A 21,338-nucleotide genomic window follows, 5' to 3' on the forward strand; every position below is an offset into this window, starting at 1 on the left:
GTCGAGCAGCTTGCGCAACGCCTCCATCTTCGCTTCGAGGGAGGCTCGCGTCGCGCGCCACGCGCCCACGCCGCGCATCCACGCCGCGCGCACCTCGCTCGGCAGCTCGGGAGGGTACGAGAGCTGGCGCAGCAGCAGCGAGAGCACCTGAGGGAGCCACGTCCACGACGTGTCCGCGCCGCGCGCACGAGAGCCAGCGGCGGCGGCGAGCGGGCGGCGGGCGGCAAAGGCGAGCGGGCGGCAACGGGCGGGCGGGCGGCGGCGGCGGGCGGCGGCATGCGCGGCGGCGGGCGCGGCGGCGGGCACGGCGGCGGGCGGGGGGGCGGGCGGGGCGGGCGGGGCGGCGCCTCGTCGTCCTCCTGCGCCGAGTTGGTGTCGAGCGTGGGGAGGACTTCCGCGACGAGGGCGGAGACCTCGCGGTCGAGCTGCTCGACGTAGAGCGCCTTGGGTTCGGGTACCGTGGGGTAGGGGAGGGTGGGTTCGGGTACTGTGGGGGTGGGGGAGGGCGAGCTGCTGCTCGTAGAGCGCCTGCCTCCGCTCCGCCGCCTCCTCGCCCCCCTCCGCGAGCGCGGCGTATGCCGCCGCCGCCCTGCCGTGAGGGAGCAGCCTCCAGCGCGCGGCGAGCCACTCGAACGCCCGCTCCCCGCCCTCCGGCTCCGCGGCGGCGTCGAGGCGGAGGGCGGTGAAGTTGGCGACCAGCTGCGCCGTGAGCGGCTCGGTCAAATCCGCCAGCGAGCTCAGCACGCCGCACTGCGCCTGCAGCCGCGCGGCGGCGCCGCTGCCGCCGCCGCCCTCGCCGAGCAGCAGCGCCACCCCCACTGCAATGAGCGCCGCCTGGGCGACCCGCCCGGAGCGGGTCCCACCGCCACCCTCGGCCTCGTCCGGCGCGACGCCGGCCGCATTCGCGCCGCCGCCGCCGCCGCCGGCGGCGGCGGCGGCGCCGGAAGCGTGCTCCGTGGTCGTGTCTCCCTCGCCGGCGACCTGCCGGCGCAGCGACGGAGTCGGCGGCGGCGGAGGAGGCAGCACTGCGTTGTGCGGAAGGCCGACGAGGGCGTGGTAGATGGCGGCGGCGCCGATGCCGAGGAGCGGCGATAGGGCGGCCGTCACCCCGTCCAGGATCGCCACCGCCGCGAGGAGAGCCCACGGCAGCCTGCGAGTCTGCAGCCGCACACTGACCAGCGTGACGGTCGACTCTGGCGACGACTGCGCCCAGAGCTGGAGCAGGGCGAAGAGCGTGGCGGGCGCGAGGGAGGAGGCGTAGCGGCGCTGCACGGGCGGCACGGTCGCGGCGGCCAGCGCGGCGGCGCCGCCAGTGCACAGCAGCAAAACAACCAGCAGCCGGCGCGAGCCGAGAGCGGGCTCGAGCCGCTCGCACGCGGCGAGCCAGAGCCAGAGGTGGCAGCCGAGGCCCGCGAGCGAGCGGTAGAGGAGCAGCGAGGCGAGCAGCCGTGCGGGCGACGCTGCCAAGGCTGATGGCTCCAGCGTCGCAGCGCTCGCGGGAGGAAGGGCGCCGAGCGCGGCCGCCGCAGCCGCAAAAGAGTAGCATAGCAGACCAACTGCGGTGACGGGAGGAAGAGAGGCGCGGCGGGCCGAGTCGACGATGAGGAGCCGAGCGAGCTGCAGGAGCAGCGCCGCGCCGGCTGCTTCTCGGAGCGCAAGCATTCTGCGTGACCTTTGCCTTTCTGGTCGCGCTGATGAGCGCGCTCGCCGACTTGCGCGTGGACCTCGGGCACGACCTCGGCGTGGGGAGGGTTGATAGGGGATCAAGAAATCTTCACTAAAGCGGTGTGGTCGCATGGCGCCGTCGACCCCGCCAAAGTGACTTTTGAGGCGGTGGTCGCATGGCGCCGACATTGTCTTGAACTACAAGTCCGCCGACAAAATGATTTGTCTGATTCAGAGGACGAGTTGGAGGTGCTCCGGCAACCTGGCCTGCTTCAGAAGCTCGTCACCGTTGTCACTCAACGTGCGTCATGCGTGATCGAGCTTGAGGGAGGAGCTCCGCTAACGATTCGGCCGGCCACCCAACGCCGCCGCCCACTGTACATACCCGCCACCCACAAAGCGCCTGCTCTACTATCCCGTACCACCCGCTCCACTTTCCACTGATCATGCCCGTGATAGCACCAGCACTGCCGCCGTCCTGGTCTTGAACGTGGGACTCGGTAGTTGTGACCCCCCTGTGCCCTGAGTGAAACAAATCTATTCCCACACATCATTTGGGGCCCTGTGCGACGGAGGCAGCTCTCTCTCTCTCTCTCTCTCTCTCTCTCTCTCTCTCTCTCTCTCTCCCTCTCTCTCTCTCTCTCTCTCTCTCTCTCTCTCTCTCTCTCTCAAGACCGTCCACCCGCCGAAGAACGAGTCATGCCGTACCCCAGGTCCTTCATAGCCGCCGCGAGGTTATTGAGGTTATTGTAGGAGAATTCTCAGCGCCCTCGCAGCCAGCTCCTTCTGCCCGTCCGTGCCACCGCGAGCCAGCGCCACCAGCGGCGCGATGCCGCCCGCCGTCGCGATCACCACCTGGTTGTCGGCGTTGCAAGCGAGGTTCCCCAGCGCGCGCGCAGCCTGCTCCTTCTGCCCGTCCGTGCCACCGCGAGCCAGCGCCACCAGCGGCGCGATGCCGCCCGCCGTCGCGATCACCACCTGGTTGTCGGCGTTGCAAGCGAGGTTCGCCAGCGCCCCCGCGGCCTGTTCCTTCTGCCCGTCCGTGCCGCCGCGAGCCAGTGCCACCAGCGGCGCGATGCCGCCCGCCCTCGCGATCGCCACCCTGTTGTCGGCGATGCTCCAAGCGAGGTAACACAGCGCCCCCGCGGCCCACCTCTTCTGCTTCTCGGTGCCGTCGCGAGCCAGCGCCACCAGCGCCGGGATGCCGCCCGCCCTCGCGATCGCCACCTGGTTGTCGGCGTTGTAGGCGAGGTTCTGCAGCGCCCTCGCGGCCTCCTCCTTTTGCCCGTCCGGGCCGGCGCGAGCCAGCGCCACCAGCGGCGCGATGCCGCCCGCCCTCGCGATCGCCACCTGGTTGTCGGCGTTGAGAGCGAGGTTCCCCAGCGCCGCCGCGGCCTCTTCCTTCTGCCCGTCCGTGCCGCCGCGAGCCAGCACGCGCCCGGTCGAAGCGGCCGGCGCGATGAGTCGTGGGTGCGCCCAGCCGAAGCCGCCATTCCGCTGCGAGAGGTGCATCGCCTCCTCGCACCGCCGCTCCGTCGGGCCGGCGGGGTTGGCGTCGTGCTGCACGTCGCGGATCTCGGAGGGGCTGGTGGCGGTGAGCGTGCGGAAGAGCTGCGCTTGCGTCTCGCCCGCGTACTCGAGCGGCTCACGTGTGACCGAGGGCTCGCAGCCACGGGCGACGTGGTTGAGCGCGGTCGACGCCTTGAGGGTGAAGCGTCCGAGGAGCTCGGCCGTCTGCCGCCCGAGCGCCGGCGTGAGCTTCTCGAGCACCCGCAGCTTGATCTCGTGCGCCCGCACCTTGTCCATGGCGATGTCGGTGCGCGCTGCCGCTTCGAAGCCCACGCCGACGCCGTTGACTCGGAGCGCGTCGCGCAACACCGTCGGCCGCTTGCGCTTTCCCTCGTGCATCTGCGACGGGAAGAGCTTGATGAAGCGTGCCACGTCAAGCTCCGTGTCCTGCCACTTCCGCGACTGCAGGATCTTGAACTTGCGCGCGTTCGCGGAGAGGTTGAGTTCTCGCTCCGAGAGCTTGACGTAGGCGGTGCACCACTGCGCCGCCCGTTCGATGTCGGCGACCTCGCGGACGACGGTCGGCGCGTGGGCGTCGTCGGCGATGCACTTCGGTACAACCTCCGGGTACCTCTCCTTGAGCGGCTTAAGGACGAGGAAGCAGACGGCGATGCAGAAGCTCAGCATGGAGAAGAGGCCGCCTTGCGTGAAGCCGAGGCGGACGGCGAAGCGGTCCAGTCTGCCGTCGACGACTGTCAGCACCTCGCCGTGGTGGGTCCGCAAGAAGGCAAGGTCGTCAAGCGCCGCCTCCGCCGCTTTTTTTCGAGATGCGTGTGTCTCGCGGGGGCAGCGGCAAGGAGGAACCGATGCGCCGCACGCACACGTGTACGTGTATGTCCGCCGTCGCTCTCCTTCTCGTGGCAGCCGCGGCCACGACGGCGGCACCCGCAAAAGCTCCAGTCGGCGACGGCGGCGGCGGCACGAACACCAGCGCCCGCCGATTTCCAAAGTTCGGACTACGTGCGTCCGCCGCCGCGCCAGCAGACGCTTGCGCGCCAGCTGGTGCCCCCAGATGCGTCGACGGCGCGAGTGACAAACTTCAACTCTGCCTGCAACGTGCGAATCGCTCCATTTGGGAGGGCGTTCTCTCAAACCAGCGCGGCAATCCCACAGAGCGACCGGAATGGGACGGAATCGACTGGACACCGGTGGGCAAGGCTGGGCGCTTCAAAACGAGGCACGATGTGACAGAGAGATTCCCCGTGGGCATGCGTTCGTACGCAGAAGTCATCCGCTGGCAGATGGCACCTTACGCGAATATAACCAGTCAAATGGTCGACGCTGCCTGGAGCGTTGCCAAACAGAAGACGTCAGCGAGGGTGACGATCCGGGCCGGAGGCATGCGCGTTCTGAATTCTGGCAGTGACATCGGAAGAAGAGCGCAGGTGCTTGAGATTCTTCGGGAGGTGCACCGGGACTCGCCGCTGCCCGATGCTGACCTCATCATCTTGTTCTCAGATTTAGCTCCGGAACAAGAGTGGGCTCCTGTGCAATCTGGGTCGGAGCTTCGCCGCGCTCCAATCTTCATGGCTTCTCGCAGATCGGAGGACTCGCGCATCCTGTTGCTGCCAGACCACACTTTCCCAGAATTCTGGGACCTTATCGAACGCAATGAGCACTTCTTGCTGAGTGCTGAGAAGGACTTCTCGCAGCGGATACCCAAAATGCATTTCGTGGGCACCAGAAATACATATCGAAACTCCGCCTGGTGCTTAGGCGCTGCGACCGCCAATGGCTCCATGATGACCGGGCTTCTTACCGAAGCCATCGGATTCAGAGGGGGAGTTGAAAAATGCGATCTCCCCACGTGGCCAGAGCGGCAAGGCCGCAGCGACGCATGTCACTACCAGTACCTGCTTTCTCCGGGGGGTGGTACCTGGCCTTCCTACTCCAACCGATTCAAGAACCTCTTCGCCTGTGGCTCAGTTCCTGTGGTCACAAACACGGACTGGTACGAGTTCTTCTACCCACTGCTTCGCCCACACCACGATTTTGTCCCTGCCGAGAATGCACTTGGCTCTCTTTCCCGATATGTTTTCCCTACCGCCGAGTGCTTGCGCCAGTCGCCGCTTATCGCCAAAAACATAGCAGCGAACGCACGACAATTTGTCAAGCAGCATCTTTCGAAACGCGCCGTCAAGCAGTATGTGCGCGATCTTCTCGTTGCATACTCGAAGCGCATGTCAATTCCACGACGCGGCCCAAATAGAGTTACAAAGGGGGTTCAGTAGGGGGAGAGGGGGTACGTACAAATCAAAAGATGGTCGTTCCCACTGGCGTTAAAGCGGAGGGCCGCCACGACTGTTGTTGGCTCTGCCCACTGCCGCCGCGCTGGCTTGGATGCTGCCCCAAAGGCGGCTGGACTCGCTTGCTTGCCCTATCTATGTGCAATGTGTGGGCAACGCGGCAACGCGCGCACGCTTGCCAGCCGTTTCACGCGTTTGTCGTTGAGTCTTTGATAAGGTGTTCTCGTTTTCTTGTAAGGGGTAAGTGACAGAGTGTGGACCAAATCGGGACGGCGCCCCTCATCAGCCACCCCAAAGCGAGGCGACGCGTCTCGTCATCCGCCCCAAAATCCGGTCCTGCCAGTTTCCCAGCGCTAAAAAGAAAATCCGGCGGCTACGTCCGCGGAGCCTCCTCCGTCGACGCGCGGCGGCGGCGACGTCCCTGCAAGCATTCGGAAGGCCGCCAAGGATGGCCAATCGGGAGCGGTGCTGGCGTGGCTCGACGACGGCGGGCGGGTCGACGAGACGTTCGAGTACACCTTTGATGGCGGCTCGTGCTCGAGCGGCATGACGCTGCTGATGGTCGCAATGTCCAATGGCCACGCGGAGCTGGCCGAGGCGCTTCTGCGGCGCGGTGCGGATGTCTCATTGCTGACTAGCGCCGGCAGCTACTATGCGCTGGGTCTCGCCGCCGTGAACGGCCACAAGAAGCTGGTCGAGCTGGCATTGCGGCACGGCGCGGAGGTCAATCTGCAAAACAAGCTTGGCGTCACTGCGCTGATGGAGGCCGCCTACCAAGGCTACGAGCGGATTGTCGACACTCTGATCCGGCACGGTGCGGCGATCAACCTGCAGAGCAGTCTCGGCGGCACCGCGCTGATGGGGGCCGCTATCCACAACCATCCCGCCGTCGTGCTTCGCGTGCTGCGGGCGGGCGCTGACATGACGCTGCGCTCAAGCGGCGGCAGGACGGCGCTGCAGATTGCCAAGGAGAAGGGCCACACCGAGTGCTACGAGGCCGTCAGGACGTATCTCGGGGAGGTGACGGCAGCTCGGATCAAGGCGCTGTCGGCCGAGGCGGGCGGCGCAGGGGCGGGCGGCGCACCCGCAGGCGAGGCGGCGGCGGGCGCCAGTGCTGCGGCCTCTGCTTCGAGCGGCGAGGGCGCGGGGGCCACGCCGGGCAGCGAGGCAGTGCCAAAGGAGGTCGTGCTAGCGGCTGAGCGAGGCGACGAGACGCCGGTGCTGGCGTGGCTCGACGGCGGCGGGCGGGTCGACGTTCGAGTACACCTTTAATGACGGCTCGTGTGCGAGCGGCATGACGCTGCTGATGGTCGCAATGGCCAAAGGCCACGAGGAGCTAGCCGAGGCGCTTCTGCGGCGCGGTGCAGATATCTCGTTGCAGAAGAGCGATGGTGGCACCGCGCTGGTTCTCGCCGCCGGGAACGGCCGCGAGAAGCTGGTCGAGCTGGCGTTGCGGCACGGCGCGGAGATCGACCAGAAGTACAGCAACGGCAACACTGCGCTGATGCAGGCCGCCGCGAAAGGCCGCGAGCGGGTTGTCGACACGCTGGTCCGGCACGGCGCGCAGATCAACCTGCAGGCCAACGACGGCTTCACAGCACTGATTCTCGCCGCCGCCTTCGGCTACCCCGCCGTCGTGCGTCAGCTGCTGCGGGCGGGCGCTGACATGACGCTGTGCACTGAGAAGGGTACAACCGCGCTGCAGTACGCCAAGCAACAGGGCCTCGCCGAGTGCGTGCGCGCCCTCGAGGAGCATGCGGCGGCCAAGGCGGCGGCCGAGAAGGCGGCGAATGAGGCGGCGTGGGCTGCGGGGGCGGCGGAGAGGGCGGCGCAGAGGGCGGCGGAGGAGAAGGAGGCGGCGCGGCACGCCGAGGAGCTACTGGCGGAGGTCGAGGCGGAGAAACGCGCCAAGGGCAAGAAGGGCAAGAAGAAGAAGAAGGGCGGCGGGGCGGGCGCGGCTGGGCTGTCGCAGGAGTCCGAGTCGCCGTCGGAGGCAGCCGAGGCCGCAAAGAAGGCCGAGGAGGAGAAAATGATGAGGCTTCTCGAGAAGTGTCACGAGGAGAGGATCCGGCTCGGCATCACGGCGGAGAGCCAGGCAGCGGCGTCGGCAGCGGTGGCCGAGGCGGTGCGCTTGGACGCGGAGGCGGACGAGGCGGAGGAGGAGGCAGAGGCGGACAAGGCGGAGGAGGTGGTGGCCGTGGCGGCGCTAGCGGCTGCCGAGGCGGCGCTGGCGGCGGCCGAGGCGGCGCTGGATGAGGCGAGGGCCGCTGCAGACGCGAGGCGTGCTGCTGCAGAGGCGAGGGGTGCCGCTGCGGTCGCGTCGATGGCAAGGGCGGTTGCAGCCAGGATGGCGGCGGATGCGGCCCAGGAGCGCTCTACATAGAGAGCGCTGCTGAGAGGCCACGGTCGCTGTGACTCCAAATTTCTTGTGCGCACGAGCGCTGCCTCAGCGCGGCGCGCGCGGGCGTAAGATCGAATCTCTCGAGAGAGATGTTCTCGACGAGACACTCCGGAGAGGTTTTCATGTGATACAGTAGAGTTGTGTACGGCTACGGGTACGCGCACGCAATACCCTTACCTTAAGGTATGCGTTATCGTGGCCGCGCGTTGCCGTGGTTGGGTAGCGCGCGAGAGCGGGAGGATTCACATAGAAATTTGGGGGGAGGTGCTGCGACCTATATGTCGTGGCGGAGTCAATTTACTATCGACGCGGGGGAGCGGCCCCCCGGAGCGCGGCCGGGCGCGGGGTGACGCATGAGGCGACGGTTGTGATCTGTGTGGTGTGGTCTATGTCTATGTGGACCCCCAGGTCCCGCAGCGGAGAGCGGACGCACTTGAGCGGAGACACTCGCAGTAAAACACGGCGATTTTTGCAAAGAAGACACGTGATTTCCAAATGCAAATCGCACTGCACATCGCACTAGGATCTTGCGTGGCGACGGCGGCATCGTACCGAGGGCGCCGCCCCCTCACATATCGGTCGCGGCGCATTGCGCTAGGTGGGGCCAGCCTGCCGGGGCTACGGCCAACTTACCCCAGGTCCCAGAGCGACGCCCGTCAGCCGAGGTCGCAGCGCCCCTTGTGGCGCGGCGCGTTACCCGCCACCGAGAAGCACGAGAGCGACGTTGTCTTCGCCGCGACGCCGCGCACGCCGGCGAGGCCCATCCGCTGGAGCGCCGCGGCGTCGAGCGGCGGCGGCGTGGCGAGGCCGAGCACGCCGGCGGCGAAGGCGTTCGTGTGGCGCACGGCGTCCTCCTTGCTCCAGCGCAGCCGGCGCAAGCAGCCGGGCTCCGAGCAGACCCCCAGCAGCGAGGCGTACGCCTCCTGGGCGAGGCTCGCGGGGAGCGCGCCGCGCGCCGCGCGCAGCCGCGGCTCGAGGAGCGCGGCGGCGGCGGGCGGCAGCGGCGGGGCTCGCGTCAGCGGCAGCCCGCCCAAGCAAGTCAGGAAGGACGCCTCGCTCTCGGCCAGCAGCAGATGGCCGACTCCCGCAGCGCCGGCGCGTCCGGTGCGGCCCAAGCGGTGGATGTACGTCGCTCGGTCGGGCGGGGCGCCGAGCTGGACGACGGCAGTCACGTCGGGGTAGTCGAGCCTACGTGGTGTGAATAGTCGAGCCTGCGTGGTGTGAATAGTCGAGCCTACGTGGTGGTGCATACGCCGGCATGAGGGCGGGGAGACGGCATTGTGCAGCGTATTCAGAGCACCGCGTGAAGACAACGGGGAGGAAGACAGTGAATACAGCGGAACACGGTCGAATACGGCCGAATACGTGTCCTCTCGGGCGCTAGTTGGAATACATGAACACGTTGCCCGCTTCTAGGTAGTCGAGCCCTCGCGCAGACACGTCCGAGGAGAAGAGGAGCCTGCGAGGTGAATACGCCATCACCGCGAGCTCGGCCGAGATCAGCACACCCTCCTCTCCCCCTTCTCTCCTCTCTCCTCTCAGCCTCAGGGCGGGGAGACGGTGCTGTGCAGTGAATCCAGAGCACCGGGTGACTACGAGGGAGGCGAAGACGACTGAACACGGCTGAACACAGTCGAATACAGCTGTCCGTGTCCTCTCGAGTGTGGGTTGGGGTACAAGAAGACGGAGTCTGCTTCACTGCACTCCAAGCGCTCCAAGTGCTTCTAGGAAGAGCCGCCCGCCCTCGCTCGCGCGGAAGGCGGCGTCCACCTGCTCACGCGCACACCCCGGTGTGAAGAGACGCTGCTCTCCCCCCCCCCCCTCCCGCCGCGAGGAAAGGCGGTCCGCCGACGCGCGCTCCGCGTGAGGCAGCCGCGCGTGCAGCTCGAGCGGCGCGGAGCCGCCGAGCCCCATCCGGCGGCAGAGCGCGGCGAGGAAGGAGACGAGGCGCGCGGCGCCGGCGTAGACAATCACCTTTGCGGCCGGGTCCGAGCGCAGCGCCAGCAGGGTCCGCACCAGCTCCGCCGCGAGGGCCGCCGGCGGGGAGACCGTCACGGCCTGCTCGACCGCCGCGTTGGTCGGCGCTTCCGCTCCGATGGCGTCGGCGACGAGCAAGTCGTCGTCCTCCGCCGCCGTCGGCGGCGCGCACCCGCGACGCGCGGCGGCGGCGAGCGAGCGCACGTCTCCGCGCAGGGTGGCTGAGAAGAGGAGTGTCTGCCACGGAGGCGCCGCCGGGTGGGCAGCCCTCCGGAGCGAGGCAACGACCGCCTCGACCGGCCGGCGGAAGCCGAGGGCGAGGAGCTGGTCCGCCTCGTCGAGGACGAGGCAGGCGACGCGGCCGAAGGCGGACGCCGCGCCGTGCCCGCCCGACAGCAGGTCGTTGAGCCGGCCAGGCGTGCCGACGAGTATGCCGGGGCAGAGTGAGCCGCGCAAGGCGGCGACGTCGCCGTGCACGCTCGTCCCGCCCACGGCGCAGCGGCACGACACGCGGGGCATGTGGGAGAGCAGCGCCTCGCACACGGCGCCGGTCTGGGTGGCTAGCTCGCGCGTGGGGGAGACCAGGACAGCCCGCACACCAGGCTGGTCTGGATCCGCCGCGACCCGCTGGATCGCGGGCAGCAAAAAGGCGAGGGTCTTACCAGACCCGGTCCTCGCGCGCGCGATGACGTCGCGGCCGGCGAGGGCGGCCGGAATGGTGGCCTGCTGCACCGGAGTCAGCTGCTCAAACGGAAACGACTCGGAAAGGGCGAGCCGCAGTGTCGCCAGCAGGGGCAGGGACGAAAAGCTGGCGGAGGCAGCGGCAGGCGAGGCGGAGGCAGCGGCAGACGAGGCGGCAGCGCCAGACGAGGCGGCAGCGCCAGTCGAGGCGGCAGCGCCAGTCGAGGCGGCAGCGCCAGTCGAGGCGGCAGCGCCAGTCGAGGCGGCAGCGCCAGCCGCGAGTTCCCGGCAGCCCGCATCAGCCTTGCAGCGCTTGCCGTCAGTGGAAGACTCGGCGTTGCGGCGTTTGCCCTTAGTGGCCGCAGTGCGGTGTTTGCCAGCGATGGGCGCGTCGGCCTTACGCCGGACCTTCGCGACGGGACCGCTTGCCGCTGGCATTGGACACAGTCCACGTGCACTCTGCCAGGGGCCCCTCCACTCGCCTGCACCTGCTCGAACCCTGAGCACTGTGCGGCGTTGCACGCTCGAGGTCGTGCATGATGTAGTAATCATTGTCTTGAGTAATGCGCTTCTCTCGACCGAGAGCGCTAGCCTCTACCCCTTCGGTCCGTCGAATCTCGGCGCGGCAGATGCGACGCCGAGACTGACGAAACCTCCCTGTGGTGGGCTGCTGAGCCTCCCCCACACACGAGAACACCACTGGGACACCCATGACACACTAGAACAGGTATGCCACGAGGCGGGATGAGACTAGACGTCTCGGACGAGACTCGTCACTCGACGGAAACCTAAATCGTGAACATCGGGTTGCTGCGCGGCGGGTCAACCCCATTATGCGCAGTCATCCAGATGTCAACTGCACCTCAGACAGTCGCCGGCGTGGGCGGGAGGGGCGACTGTATCTGAAGGCGCGGTAGCGGTAGACGGGCAAGCCACAGCTGGCAAGATGCCGATCGCCATTGACCTTGCTCGAGCCGCGGCGAGCCCTGAAAGTGGAGCGTGTCAGGATCGATTGCTCGGCTGTGAACTGACCTCGCTGTGAATGTGACCGCCGTCACAGACACTATTGTCCATGAATGGTAGACTGAGAGTAGAGTAGAATCGGGTCGAGCGACCGGCCCAGTCGACCGTCCCCTCCCCTCAGCAGAGCGGGCGAGAATCCTAAAGGATTCACGCCTCCTCTGCCAGGGGCCCCTCCACTCGCCTGCACCTGCTCGAACCCTGAGCACTGTGCGGCGTTGCACGCTCGAGGTCGTGCATGATGTAGTAATCATTGTCTTGAGTAATGCGCTTCTCTCGACCGAGAGCGCTAGCCTCTACCCCTTCGGTCCGTCGAATCTCGGCGCGGCAGATGCGACGCCGAGACTGACGAAACCTCCCTGTGGTGGGCTGCTGAGCCTCCCCACGCTCGACCTTTGAGGTAGTATGATGGAAGGTCGATGCCCGGAACGGCCTAAGCTCAGCTGAACCCCACGCATAGACCTCCTCGAATCACCTCCAAGGTAAGGGATGGCAACTGGCGGTTGAGTCGCTGACGTCGCACGACCATGCGCCCGAGAGACCGATCGTGATTATCGACCGATCTCGCAACTATCCCAGCGAGTAGTCCGGTGCTCCGGTAAAACCCCCCCGCCCCCGCCGTAGCGATGACGATGAGGAAATAGCACCCGACGCGAGTCGGGCCTACACTCGCTTGGGTGGCAAGCACGCCACAGTTGCACTCATCAACAGTGTCAAACACCGTTGCCACTGTCGACTTAAACGATAGCAGCTGCCGACCTGATTGCTGCTTCGTCGTGACCCAAATTTTAACTGAGCGAGTTGATGATCCTGCCCATACGGTCTGCTGCTTCGACGTCGAAGAGCATTACTCCGACCGTGTCGTCAATCGACCATTGTTGCCCCATCGACGACATCGGCCGAAATCATGCGTCGCGCAAGGCAATTGAAAGATCGACCACGAGTGGATCGATCAACCTGCCCATCTGGCGTGCGCCCAGAGCTGGTCTGGTAGCAGCCAGTGGATCTCTCTGAATCTGAATCCGAGCGTGAGACTAGTCAAGCATCTACTCAAAGTCCCTACACAGAAAGAGGCGAGTGAGGGACGCTCTCGGCGGATCTCTGGACAGCCTCGGCCGATCTCGGCCCACCTCGGCCAATCTCGGCCAATCTCGGCCAATCTCGGCCAATCTCGGCCAACCTCGGCCGACCTCGGCCGATCTCGGCCAACCTCGGCCTATCTCGGCCAGCCTTGGCCATCCTCGTCCACCCTTGGCCCACGCGCCAACCACCTCGGCCCACGCGCCCAACAACCATGGCCCACGCGCCAATCTCCCATCAGTGGTCGATGGCGGGCCCATCGAGTGCCCTCCCGCCATCGCCTCCGGCAACGCCCCAGTCGAGTCCGGTGTCATCAGTGACAGGTCCATTCGACCGAACCGAACCCGCCCGACATCCTCGGCGGCCGTCTCTCAGGCCCTACGCCACGCGGGCCGAAGGGTCAGAGATTGACCGTGGAGCGCGCCGCACTCGCCTGTTGCCCCACACGAACACCACGATCCCCATTTAGGACGGGTAGTCGTGCGGGGCGCTCCCAGTCACACCGACTTACTCGGGAGCGTGTTGACGGCGCCACATACCTCCATAACTACTCGGAGGGCGGCATGTCGTGGCCCGTCCCCCGCCCTTGAGGGTTGTCGAGACGGGGCCGACCGCGTCTGCCGTAATGAACGGCGGCGAGTGAGGTCGACCCTCGCCCATACCTCCATCCACGGCCATGCGACACGCGGAAGAAAGCTGAACGGGAGCCTAGGGTCGGTCGGCAGCAGCCCGCCACCTGCAGGCTACGACAACAGACATTCAACGCACACCAGTTACTTTGACTGTGCGCTGACTCACGGGTCCCCGCGCCCGTAGAGGAAGCGAGGCAGTCGAAAGACGAGCTCGGTGCCGTCAACGACGACACTCGGCTCGGCTGCACCCACCGCCACCACGGCAATCGCACCGACAAAAACGATAAACGTAGAGAACCGCAGGAAAGCATGGCACCGCACGCGCCAGCAAGGCACGAATGACGTCTGAGCGAAGCCAAGCCTCTCTGCGACTGTATCATGCGACTGTATCTGAAGGCGCGGTAGCGGTAGACGGGCAAGCCACAGCTGGCAAGATGCCGATCGCCATTGACCTTGCTCGAGCCGCGGCGAGCCCTGAAAGTGGAGCGTGTCAGGATCGATTGCTCGGCTGTGAACTGACCTCGCTGTGAATGTGACCGCCGTCACAGACACTATTGTCCATGAATGGTAGACTGAGAGTAGAGTAGAATCGGGTCGAGCGACCGGCCCAGTCGACCGTCCCCTCCCCTCAGCAGAGCGGGCGAGAATCCTAAAGGATTCACGCCTCGGGTTCCGGCTCCTTGCCAGATAGGGGGTCTGCTAACGGCTACCTACCTATCCCCAGGCCGCGCAGCGTAGCGAACAAAGATGAAAATAGGGGGTACCTACGTGTTGCAGGGCCCTGGGGCGTTGTACCTTGAGCATACAAGGAAAATCGCAAACCCCGTCAGCACACTACAGCAGTCCTCCTCCGGGAATGTACGTATAAGAGCTACATACACTGAAAATCTCTGGAAAGGAGGCGTTCCCCCACAACTCTCCACCACAGCTCTCCGCAAGTGTTCTGTGATCCAAAATAAAACCGCGCGGGACCACCACGCACCAGCCGGGCGAAACGCTGACGGTTCCGTTCCGGCCATGGAGACGCATATGGAGAGTTGCTCAAGTGAAGGTGTGAAGCCGGAGCCAGACTCCGAGAGAGACGTCTCTCGACGAGTCCACTACCTCGGATCGCGAGCCGTGCGCATGTCAGTCGTTGTTTTCCCAGTACTCGGCCTCGCAGCGCTTGCAGTAGAACTCGGCCTCAGGCGTCTCGTCGTCCTGTCGGCCGCAGCTGTCACAAAACTTGCCTCCGCAGCCGAAGCAAGTCCCCGGGATGTTTTCGCAGACATCGCAGCGCCACATCCCGCGGCACTGATCTCCGTTGTCACAGGAGTATTTCTTGGGCAGGTCGGTAGCGCACGCCTCGCAGGCGGTGAACGAGCACGCCGTACAGAAGTAGAAGCCGGCGCAGCTTGTGCAGTGGGTCTTGAGGCAGACCGAGCATTCCTCGACGGCTGCGCCGCTGTCTGACGCGGAGTCCTCGTCGCTGCCGTCGCACATGCAGCACGCCTGCTGTCCCATCGCCTTCAGAGACAGCATTGTGCCCCTGATGCGCCGTTCCGTCGCCTCGTCGGACACGAGCGGCACCCACGGGTGGCCCACGCTGTCTGGCTCCATGACTGTGGGTAGGAAAACATGAATGCCGTGGCCGCCTGCGGTGTCGCCTTCCTCGAGGCTCGTCAGCAGCGTCACGAGCGCCTCGCCGTCCCAGTATGTGCGCTCATTTGGGTAGTGCGCGCAAGGCCCGTGTGTCTGGCGCAGATCGAGGGTGATGAGCGCACCCGAGCACAGAGGGAGAAGGCCGCGGCCGCTGATGTCGCTGAAGTGGAGGCGGAGCAGCGTCGTGCACTCTTTGGCGTGCACGCGTGTGAGTAGGGCCGCCAGCTGGCAGTCTGTGATCACCTTGGAGGCGGCCTTGGGGAAGACGATGTGAGACCAGAGGCGTCGCTCGTTGTTGATCAGCGCCTCAAACTGCTTGCACGCCGAGCTCGCGTGGATGAGGTCTTCGAGCTTGAGGAATGAAAACGTGTGCGTCAGGTGGTCGTCGATCAAGGAGACGAGAGTCGTGTCCACGGCCTGCTGGGCGACGGCTGTCGTGGACGCCGTCGCCATTTTGGCGAACGAGAGAGAAGCTGGCGATCCTCCAAAGCGTCCCTCCAGGCAAGCTGGCGTGAAACTCCGCCGTTTTTTCACGCAACACAAACAACTTTATTTTTCTCTTAGATCTATGCGACCTCCGGCGCCGCCGCTTCATCTGACGCGCGCGCGCTCGCGCGGCCCGCGCGCGCGGTCTCTCGGGAACCGTACCCAATACTACTCAAAAGTACAATATACTCCCACAAAGCACCACTAGCGATTTCGCGCGGAGGGTCCAGACGCGCAGGCCATCCCTTTCCACATCGAGCGCCGCGTGCCGTGCGCCGACCCGTTTGTGAGCCGCTCGCTGACGTACACCGAGGGCAAGGCGGAGATGGGGCACCTAAACTAACTACAAACTACGGGAGGCGTCCCTGATCGCATACGGGCCACAGAGGAGAGACGGAACGGTCAGCTGGGCAGGCGGACAGCGCAAGCTACGCGGGCTCGTGCAACAAGGGCTCGAACGGTTCACCATCCGAGAAGCCATCACGAGCGCGGGGCACGACGTCGGCAACCTCATCGTCCACATGCCGGAGGAGCTACCGCACGCGTCGTTGCGTTGGGCTTGCCATTACGAGCGTTTTCGTCCCGGACTCGAGTCCCAGACAAAGGGTATAAGAAGGAGGCGTCCCGGACTCGAGCGAGTCCCGGACAACTCTCGCTGGGCAGGGGGGGGGGGGGGGGGCGCATGGGCGAACGAAAATCGCATGAAGGTGTCACCAGTCGAGGCCCCCGTTCCAAATCCGAAGAGTTTTCAGGTGGACCATCAATAGTTACCGAGATATGGCCGCTCAAAGTCTGAGACCTGTCACAAAAGTGATGCACGTATATCGTATTGGGAGCGCGACTGTCACGCACGCGTGCAATGCGAAGCTCTGTCCCGGACGGACGGAGGTGATCTGAGGCGGTGCGAGCGCCAGCGCCAGCGCGATCGATGGGGATCGAAATGCATTTTCGGGCGGCTGCGCTGCGCTGGCTTTGGCCGAGCTTTCTGTCTGTCTGTCTGTCTGTGACTCGCGGCGCTGAGCGGAGCAGTAATAATATCGTTGGCCGAAGCCTCTCGTTGGCCGAAGCCTCGTTGGCCGAAGCCCGGTGGCCGAAGCCTCTTTAGATGAGCCGAGATTGAGATGAGGGCAGCAGGGACGGAGCGCGAGTGTGAGTGCAGTGCAAGTGCAAGTGCGGGGGCGGGGGCGGGCGGGCGAGGGCGGGCGGGCGAGGGCGGGCGGGAGAGGGCGAGCGGGCGAGGGCGGGCGGGGGCAGTGGTCAGTGCTGGGGTGGTGCTGTGGTGGGAGGATTGAGAATAAGATGAATCGATAGAACTCGCACAAAGGCTGCCGCGGCCGCGCGGCGAGCTCCAACTGTTTTGGCCCGGCGGCCCGCGTTTTTCTTTCGAACGGGGAAGCTCGCTGTGAGCGAGGCCTCCGTCGACATGCTCTCGTTCCTCTCCATCGGCTGGTCGCCGACTCGCGCGCCGGCCATCGGTCTCGCGCGTGCCGCGGTGACGCTCGACGTGGCCGCGGGCGATATGTCGTACCGAGAGCTCCAGCAGGCCTGCAAGGTGCGCTCGAGTAGACCAGCGTGGCCGTCTCTATCTCTCTCTCTCTCGATGCATGTACAGCAGCACCTTCACCGGCCCTGTGCCGCGCAGGAGGCGGGGCTGCCGGCGAGCGGCAAAGCCGACGAGCTGCGGACGCGGCTGCTCGAGGCTGAGGCGGCGCCTGCTACGGCAGGTGGCGGGGAGGGCGGCTTCGAGTTCGAGGAGGCGGACGAGCTCGACCTCGGCGACCTGCTCGACGTGCCGCCGCCTGCGCTCGACGCCGACGCCGAGGCGGACCTCTTCTTCGACGCGGGCGCGGGGTGGGACGGGCCGGACGATCTCGACGCAGTGCTGGGCGAGCTGGAGGGGATGGGGAGGGTTGGGCTCGACGCGCCGGAGGGAGGCGGCGGCGGCGGCGACCCCGCCATGATGAAGTGGGCCGAGGGGCTCGACTCGCTGCCCGACAGCGGAGGAGGAGGGGGGGGAGGAGGAGGAGGGGGAGGGGGAGGAGGGGCGTCTTGGGTTGACGACCTATTTGCGTCGGCGGAGCGCGAGGCGGCGGGCGGCGGGCGGGGGGGGCGCGGCGGCGGCGGCGGCGGCGGCGGCCGGGGCGGCGGCGAGGGCAGGTACACTGGCACTGGCGGCTACCGGCGGGGCAGCGCCGACCTCGACTCGACCTGGTACGACGGGGCACCGGCTGGCCTCTCGGCGGAGGATGGCGCGCTTGCGAGCACGAGCATCCCCAAAACACCCATTAGCCAATTCAACACCCGTACGGTGGAAAGTGACACACCCACTAGGTCTACTGAGCCAGCCTGGGCACTAGGCGCGCTCCACGACGCGGTGACGCAAGCGGCGCTCGGAGGAGAGCACCAGAAGGCGAATGCCTACCTCCTCCCCGCCTCCCCCCCTCCCCCCCCCCTGCCTCCCCCCCCCCTGCCTCCCCGCCTCCCCGCCTCCCCCCCCCTCCCCGCCTCCCCCCCCTCCCCGCTGCCCCGCTGCCCCTCCTCCGACCCTCCTCCGACCCTCCTCGGACCCTTCTCGGACCCTCTCGGACCCTCCTCGGACCCTTCTCGGACCCTCTCGGACCCTTCTCGGACCCTCCTCGGACCCCTCTCGGACCCTTCTCGGACCCTCCTCGGACCCCTCTCGGACCCTCCTCGGACCCTCCTCGGACCCTCCTCGGACCCTTCTCGGACCCTTCTCGGACCCTTCTCGGACCCTCCTCGGACCCTTCTCGGACCCTCTCGGACCCTCCTCGGACCCTCCTCGGACCCTTCTCGGACCCTCCTCGGACCCTCCTCGGACCCTCCTCGGACCCTCCTCGGACCCTTCTCGGACCCTCCTCGGACCCTCCTCGGACCCTTCTCGGACCCTCCTCGGACCCTTCTCGGACCCTCCTCGGACCCTTCTCGGACCCTTCTCGGACCCTCTCGGACCCTTCTCGGACCCTCCTCCTCACTAGGTGCTCCGCCTCGCTCACAAGTGGGACCAGGCGGGTCTCCCGCCGGACGCGGCCATCGGCTGGGCCACCGTCAAGGCGGCCGCGTAGCCCTGACCCTAGCCCTGACCCTGACCCTAACCCTACCCCTAACCATCGGCTGGGCCACCGTCAAGGCGGCCGCGTAGCCCTGACCCTAGCCCTAGCCCTGACCCTGACCCTAACCCTACCCCTAACCATCGGCTGGGCCACCGTCAAGGCGGCCGCGTAGCCCTGACCCTAGCCCTAGCCCTGACCCTGACCCTGACCCTAACCCTGCCCCTAACCATCGGCTGGGCCACCGTCAAGGCGGCCGCGTAGCCCTGACCCTAGCCCTGACCCTGACCCTGACCCTACCCCTAACCATCGGCTGGGCCACCGTCAAGGCGGCCGCGTAGCCCTGACCCTAGCCCTAGCCCTGACCCTGACCCTAACCCTACCCCTAACCATCGGCTGGGCCACCGTCAAGGCCGCCGCACGAGGCGTGTGGGAAGTCGGCGACCTTTCCTAGACCCGTCCTGGACCCTTCCCGCAGGCGGCCGCCGCACGAGGCGTGTGGGAAGTCGGCGCCGCGATGCTCAACGACCTCGAGTCTGCGGGCGTGCCTCTCACGCCGCACCACTTCGAGTGCGTGCTGCGCGCGTGCGACCGAAAGGCGCGGTGGCAGGAGGCGCTCGCCCTTCTCGGGAGAATGCAGGCCGCTTCCCTTCGCCCGACGAGCGCCGCGCTCGAGTGCGCCCTCCGCGCGTGCTCAAAGGCGACTCTCGGGTCCTCTCGGGGTCACCTCGGGGTACCCTCGGGTCACCTCGGGGCGTCTGGGATAGGCGGACCAGCAAGAGATGGCGGGCCGCGTGTCGGAGAGGGGACCACGCCCCGGCTCCGACACTGCCTTTACGGGGCCTGGTGGCGCGTGAACAGGTGGAGGCCGTGTGGGAGGTGTTGCGCGCTGAGGTCGCCAACCCGTCCGCCCCGCTGCGCCCTCCGATGCGCACGTACAACACGCTGATGCGCGCGCTCTCTGGCGGCATCGGGCCGAAGCGGGTGGACGGCGCGCGGAGGAGAGGCGCCGAGCAGGCGCCGGCCCCCCGCCCGCTTGCTCCCCCCCCCCCCCCACCCACACACACACACACACACACACACACACACACACACCACACCACCCCCACCCCCTGCCGAGAGGCTCGCCTCGACACGCAGGCGGTCCGGCTCCGCCTCCCGCTCGACGAGACGGCGTACAAGCACGCCCTCCGCGCCTGCGACCTGCTCGGCGAGTGGAGGCGCGGGAGTGGGGAGATGTCGGGAGATGTCGGGAGATGTGGGGAGATGTGGGGAGACGTGGGGAGATTGCGGCCTGTCGAGACTCCTCCTCGGCTACCTCTCCCCGCACCTCGGCCGCACACCTCGGCTGCGCACCCTCTACACACCTCTACATCGGCAACACACCTCGGGCTACACACATTGCACCCATCGGGCTGCACCGCCTCCGCTGCACCTCCTCCGCTGCACCGCCTCTGCTGCACCGCCTCTGCTGCACCGCCTCTGCTGCACCGCCTCCCAGGCGCGCCCTCGATCTGCTCGACGAGTCGCGCGCCGCGGGCGTGCCCGCCGACGTGCTGAGCTACGGCAACGCTATGTCTGCTTGCGCGCGCAACGGGCGGGTCGGCAACGTGCTGCAGCTGCTCGACAAGATGCGCGCCGACGGGCTGCAGCCGAACGCCTTCTGCTACAACTCCGCGCTCATCGCGTGCACGCGCGCCTCGCGGCTGCCGCAGGTCCTGCGGCCCGGCATTGTCAGCCACGAGAGTCACGAGTCGCCATCACCACTGCGCGCCTCGCGGCCACCACACAGGCCTTTCCTAGACCTTTCCTAGACTGTTCCTAGACCTTTCGCGGCCACCACACAGGCTCTCTCCATCTTGCGCGAGATGGAGGTTGAGGGCGGCGTCGAGCCGACCACCCACTCGTACGCCGCGCTGCTCCGCGCCTGCTCCGGCGCGGCGGGGCGGCGGGCGGCGGCCAGCACCTCTCCGGAGCTTTCTCGGAGCTTTCTCGGAGCCCTCCTGGTAGGCGCGGGCGACTGGCGGACGGCGGTGCAGCTGCTGCGGCGCATGGAGCGGCTCGAGCTCAAGGCGGAGGCGGTGCACCACGGCCTCGCCATCAGCCAGCCCGTCACTCAGGAGTGTGGCCACTCGTTACCTCAGGCGGAGGCGGTGCACTACGGCCTCGCCATCAACGCGTGTTCGCGCGGCGGCGAGGACGGCAAGATCATGTCGCTGCTGCGCGAGATGCAGGGCATGGGGCTCCACCCGGACGTGGCAACCTTCACCACCGCCCTCTCCGTCTGCGCGGCAAACAACCAGCTGCCGCGCGCGCTCTCGCTCATCGAGCGCATGTACTCGCTCGAGGTGGCGCCCGACGTCGCGACGTACAACGTGCTGCTGCAGGCGTGCGACCTTTCCTAGACCTTTCCTACACCTCTCCTAGACCTTTCCTAGACCTTTCCTAGACCTTTCCTAGACTTGCTGCAGGCGTGCGACCGCGCCGCAAAGCACACCGAGATGGTCGGTCTGGTCCAGTCCATGCCAAAGCTCGGCGTGGAGCCAAACGTCGTCAACTACAACACCGCCATCCGCGCGCTCGGCCGCGCCGGCGACCTCAAGCGCGTGGCTGAGATGTTCAGCCTCATGCGCTCGCGCGGCCTCGAGCCCGAGGTGTCCGCCTCCCGCAATCTCGGCTGCCCCTCGGCTGCCCCTCGGCTGCCCCTCGGCTGCCCTTCGCCTGCCCTTCGCCTGCCCTTCGCCTGAGCTTCGCTGTGTCTCGGCTGAGCCTCGGCTGAGCCTCGCCCAATCCATCCCACAGGTGTCCACCTTCCGCGCCGCAATCAACGGCACTTGCGACGCGGCCGTCGCCGGGCGACCCCCCCCCCCCC

At 67.0% G+C, this 21,338-nt stretch overlaps 3 protein-coding genes across 3 annotated transcripts in view; 2 read left to right on the forward strand and 1 right to left on the reverse strand.

The window, feature by feature from the left end:
* Window positions 1-4,001: 4,001 nt before the first annotated feature.
* EMIHUDRAFT_79465 (hypothetical protein) lies at window positions 4,002-5,465 on the forward strand (the record flags this gene model as incomplete). The annotated part of the gene is made up of 1 exon (XM_005787535.1): window positions 4,002-5,465. The coding sequence occupies one exon, from the start codon at window positions 4,002-4,004 to the stop codon at window positions 5,463-5,465; it is 1,464 nt and encodes a 487-aa protein (XP_005787592.1).
* Window positions 5,466-8,537: 3,072 nt separating this feature from the next.
* Window positions 8,538-10,977, reverse strand: EMIHUDRAFT_110859 (hypothetical protein; the record flags this gene model as incomplete). Its single annotated transcript, XM_005787536.1, has 2 exons — window positions 8,538-9,069; window positions 9,668-10,977. The coding sequence occupies 2 exons, from the start codon at window positions 10,975-10,977 to the stop codon at window positions 8,538-8,540; spliced, it is 1,842 nt and encodes a 613-aa protein (XP_005787593.1).
* Window positions 10,978-16,821: 5,844 nt separating this feature from the next.
* EMIHUDRAFT_110861 (hypothetical protein) overlaps window positions 16,822-21,338 on the forward strand; it is a gene marked incomplete at both ends in the record, with an annotated part of 4,916 nt that continues 399 nt past the window's right edge. Inside the window, 8 exons of the mRNA XM_005787537.1 lie at window positions 16,822-16,950; window positions 17,041-17,706; window positions 18,945-19,199; window positions 19,328-19,450; window positions 19,589-19,734; window positions 19,968-20,181; window positions 20,314-20,841; window positions 20,938-21,120. Of these exons, the coding sequence (XP_005787594.1) occupies window positions 16,822-16,950; window positions 17,041-17,706; window positions 18,945-19,199; window positions 19,328-19,450; window positions 19,589-19,734; window positions 19,968-20,181; window positions 20,314-20,841; window positions 20,938-21,120 (2,244 nt within the window). The remainder of the gene's footprint in view (window positions 16,951-17,040; window positions 17,707-18,944; window positions 19,200-19,327; window positions 19,451-19,588; window positions 19,735-19,967; window positions 20,182-20,313; window positions 20,842-20,937; window positions 21,121-21,338) is intronic.

The sequence above is a fragment of the Emiliania huxleyi genome (assembly GCF_000372725.1).
Source record: "Emiliania huxleyi CCMP1516 chromosome Unknown EMIHUscaffold_141, whole genome shotgun sequence".
Taxonomy (NCBI): Eukaryota; Haptophyta; order Isochrysidales; family Noelaerhabdaceae; genus Emiliania; species Emiliania huxleyi.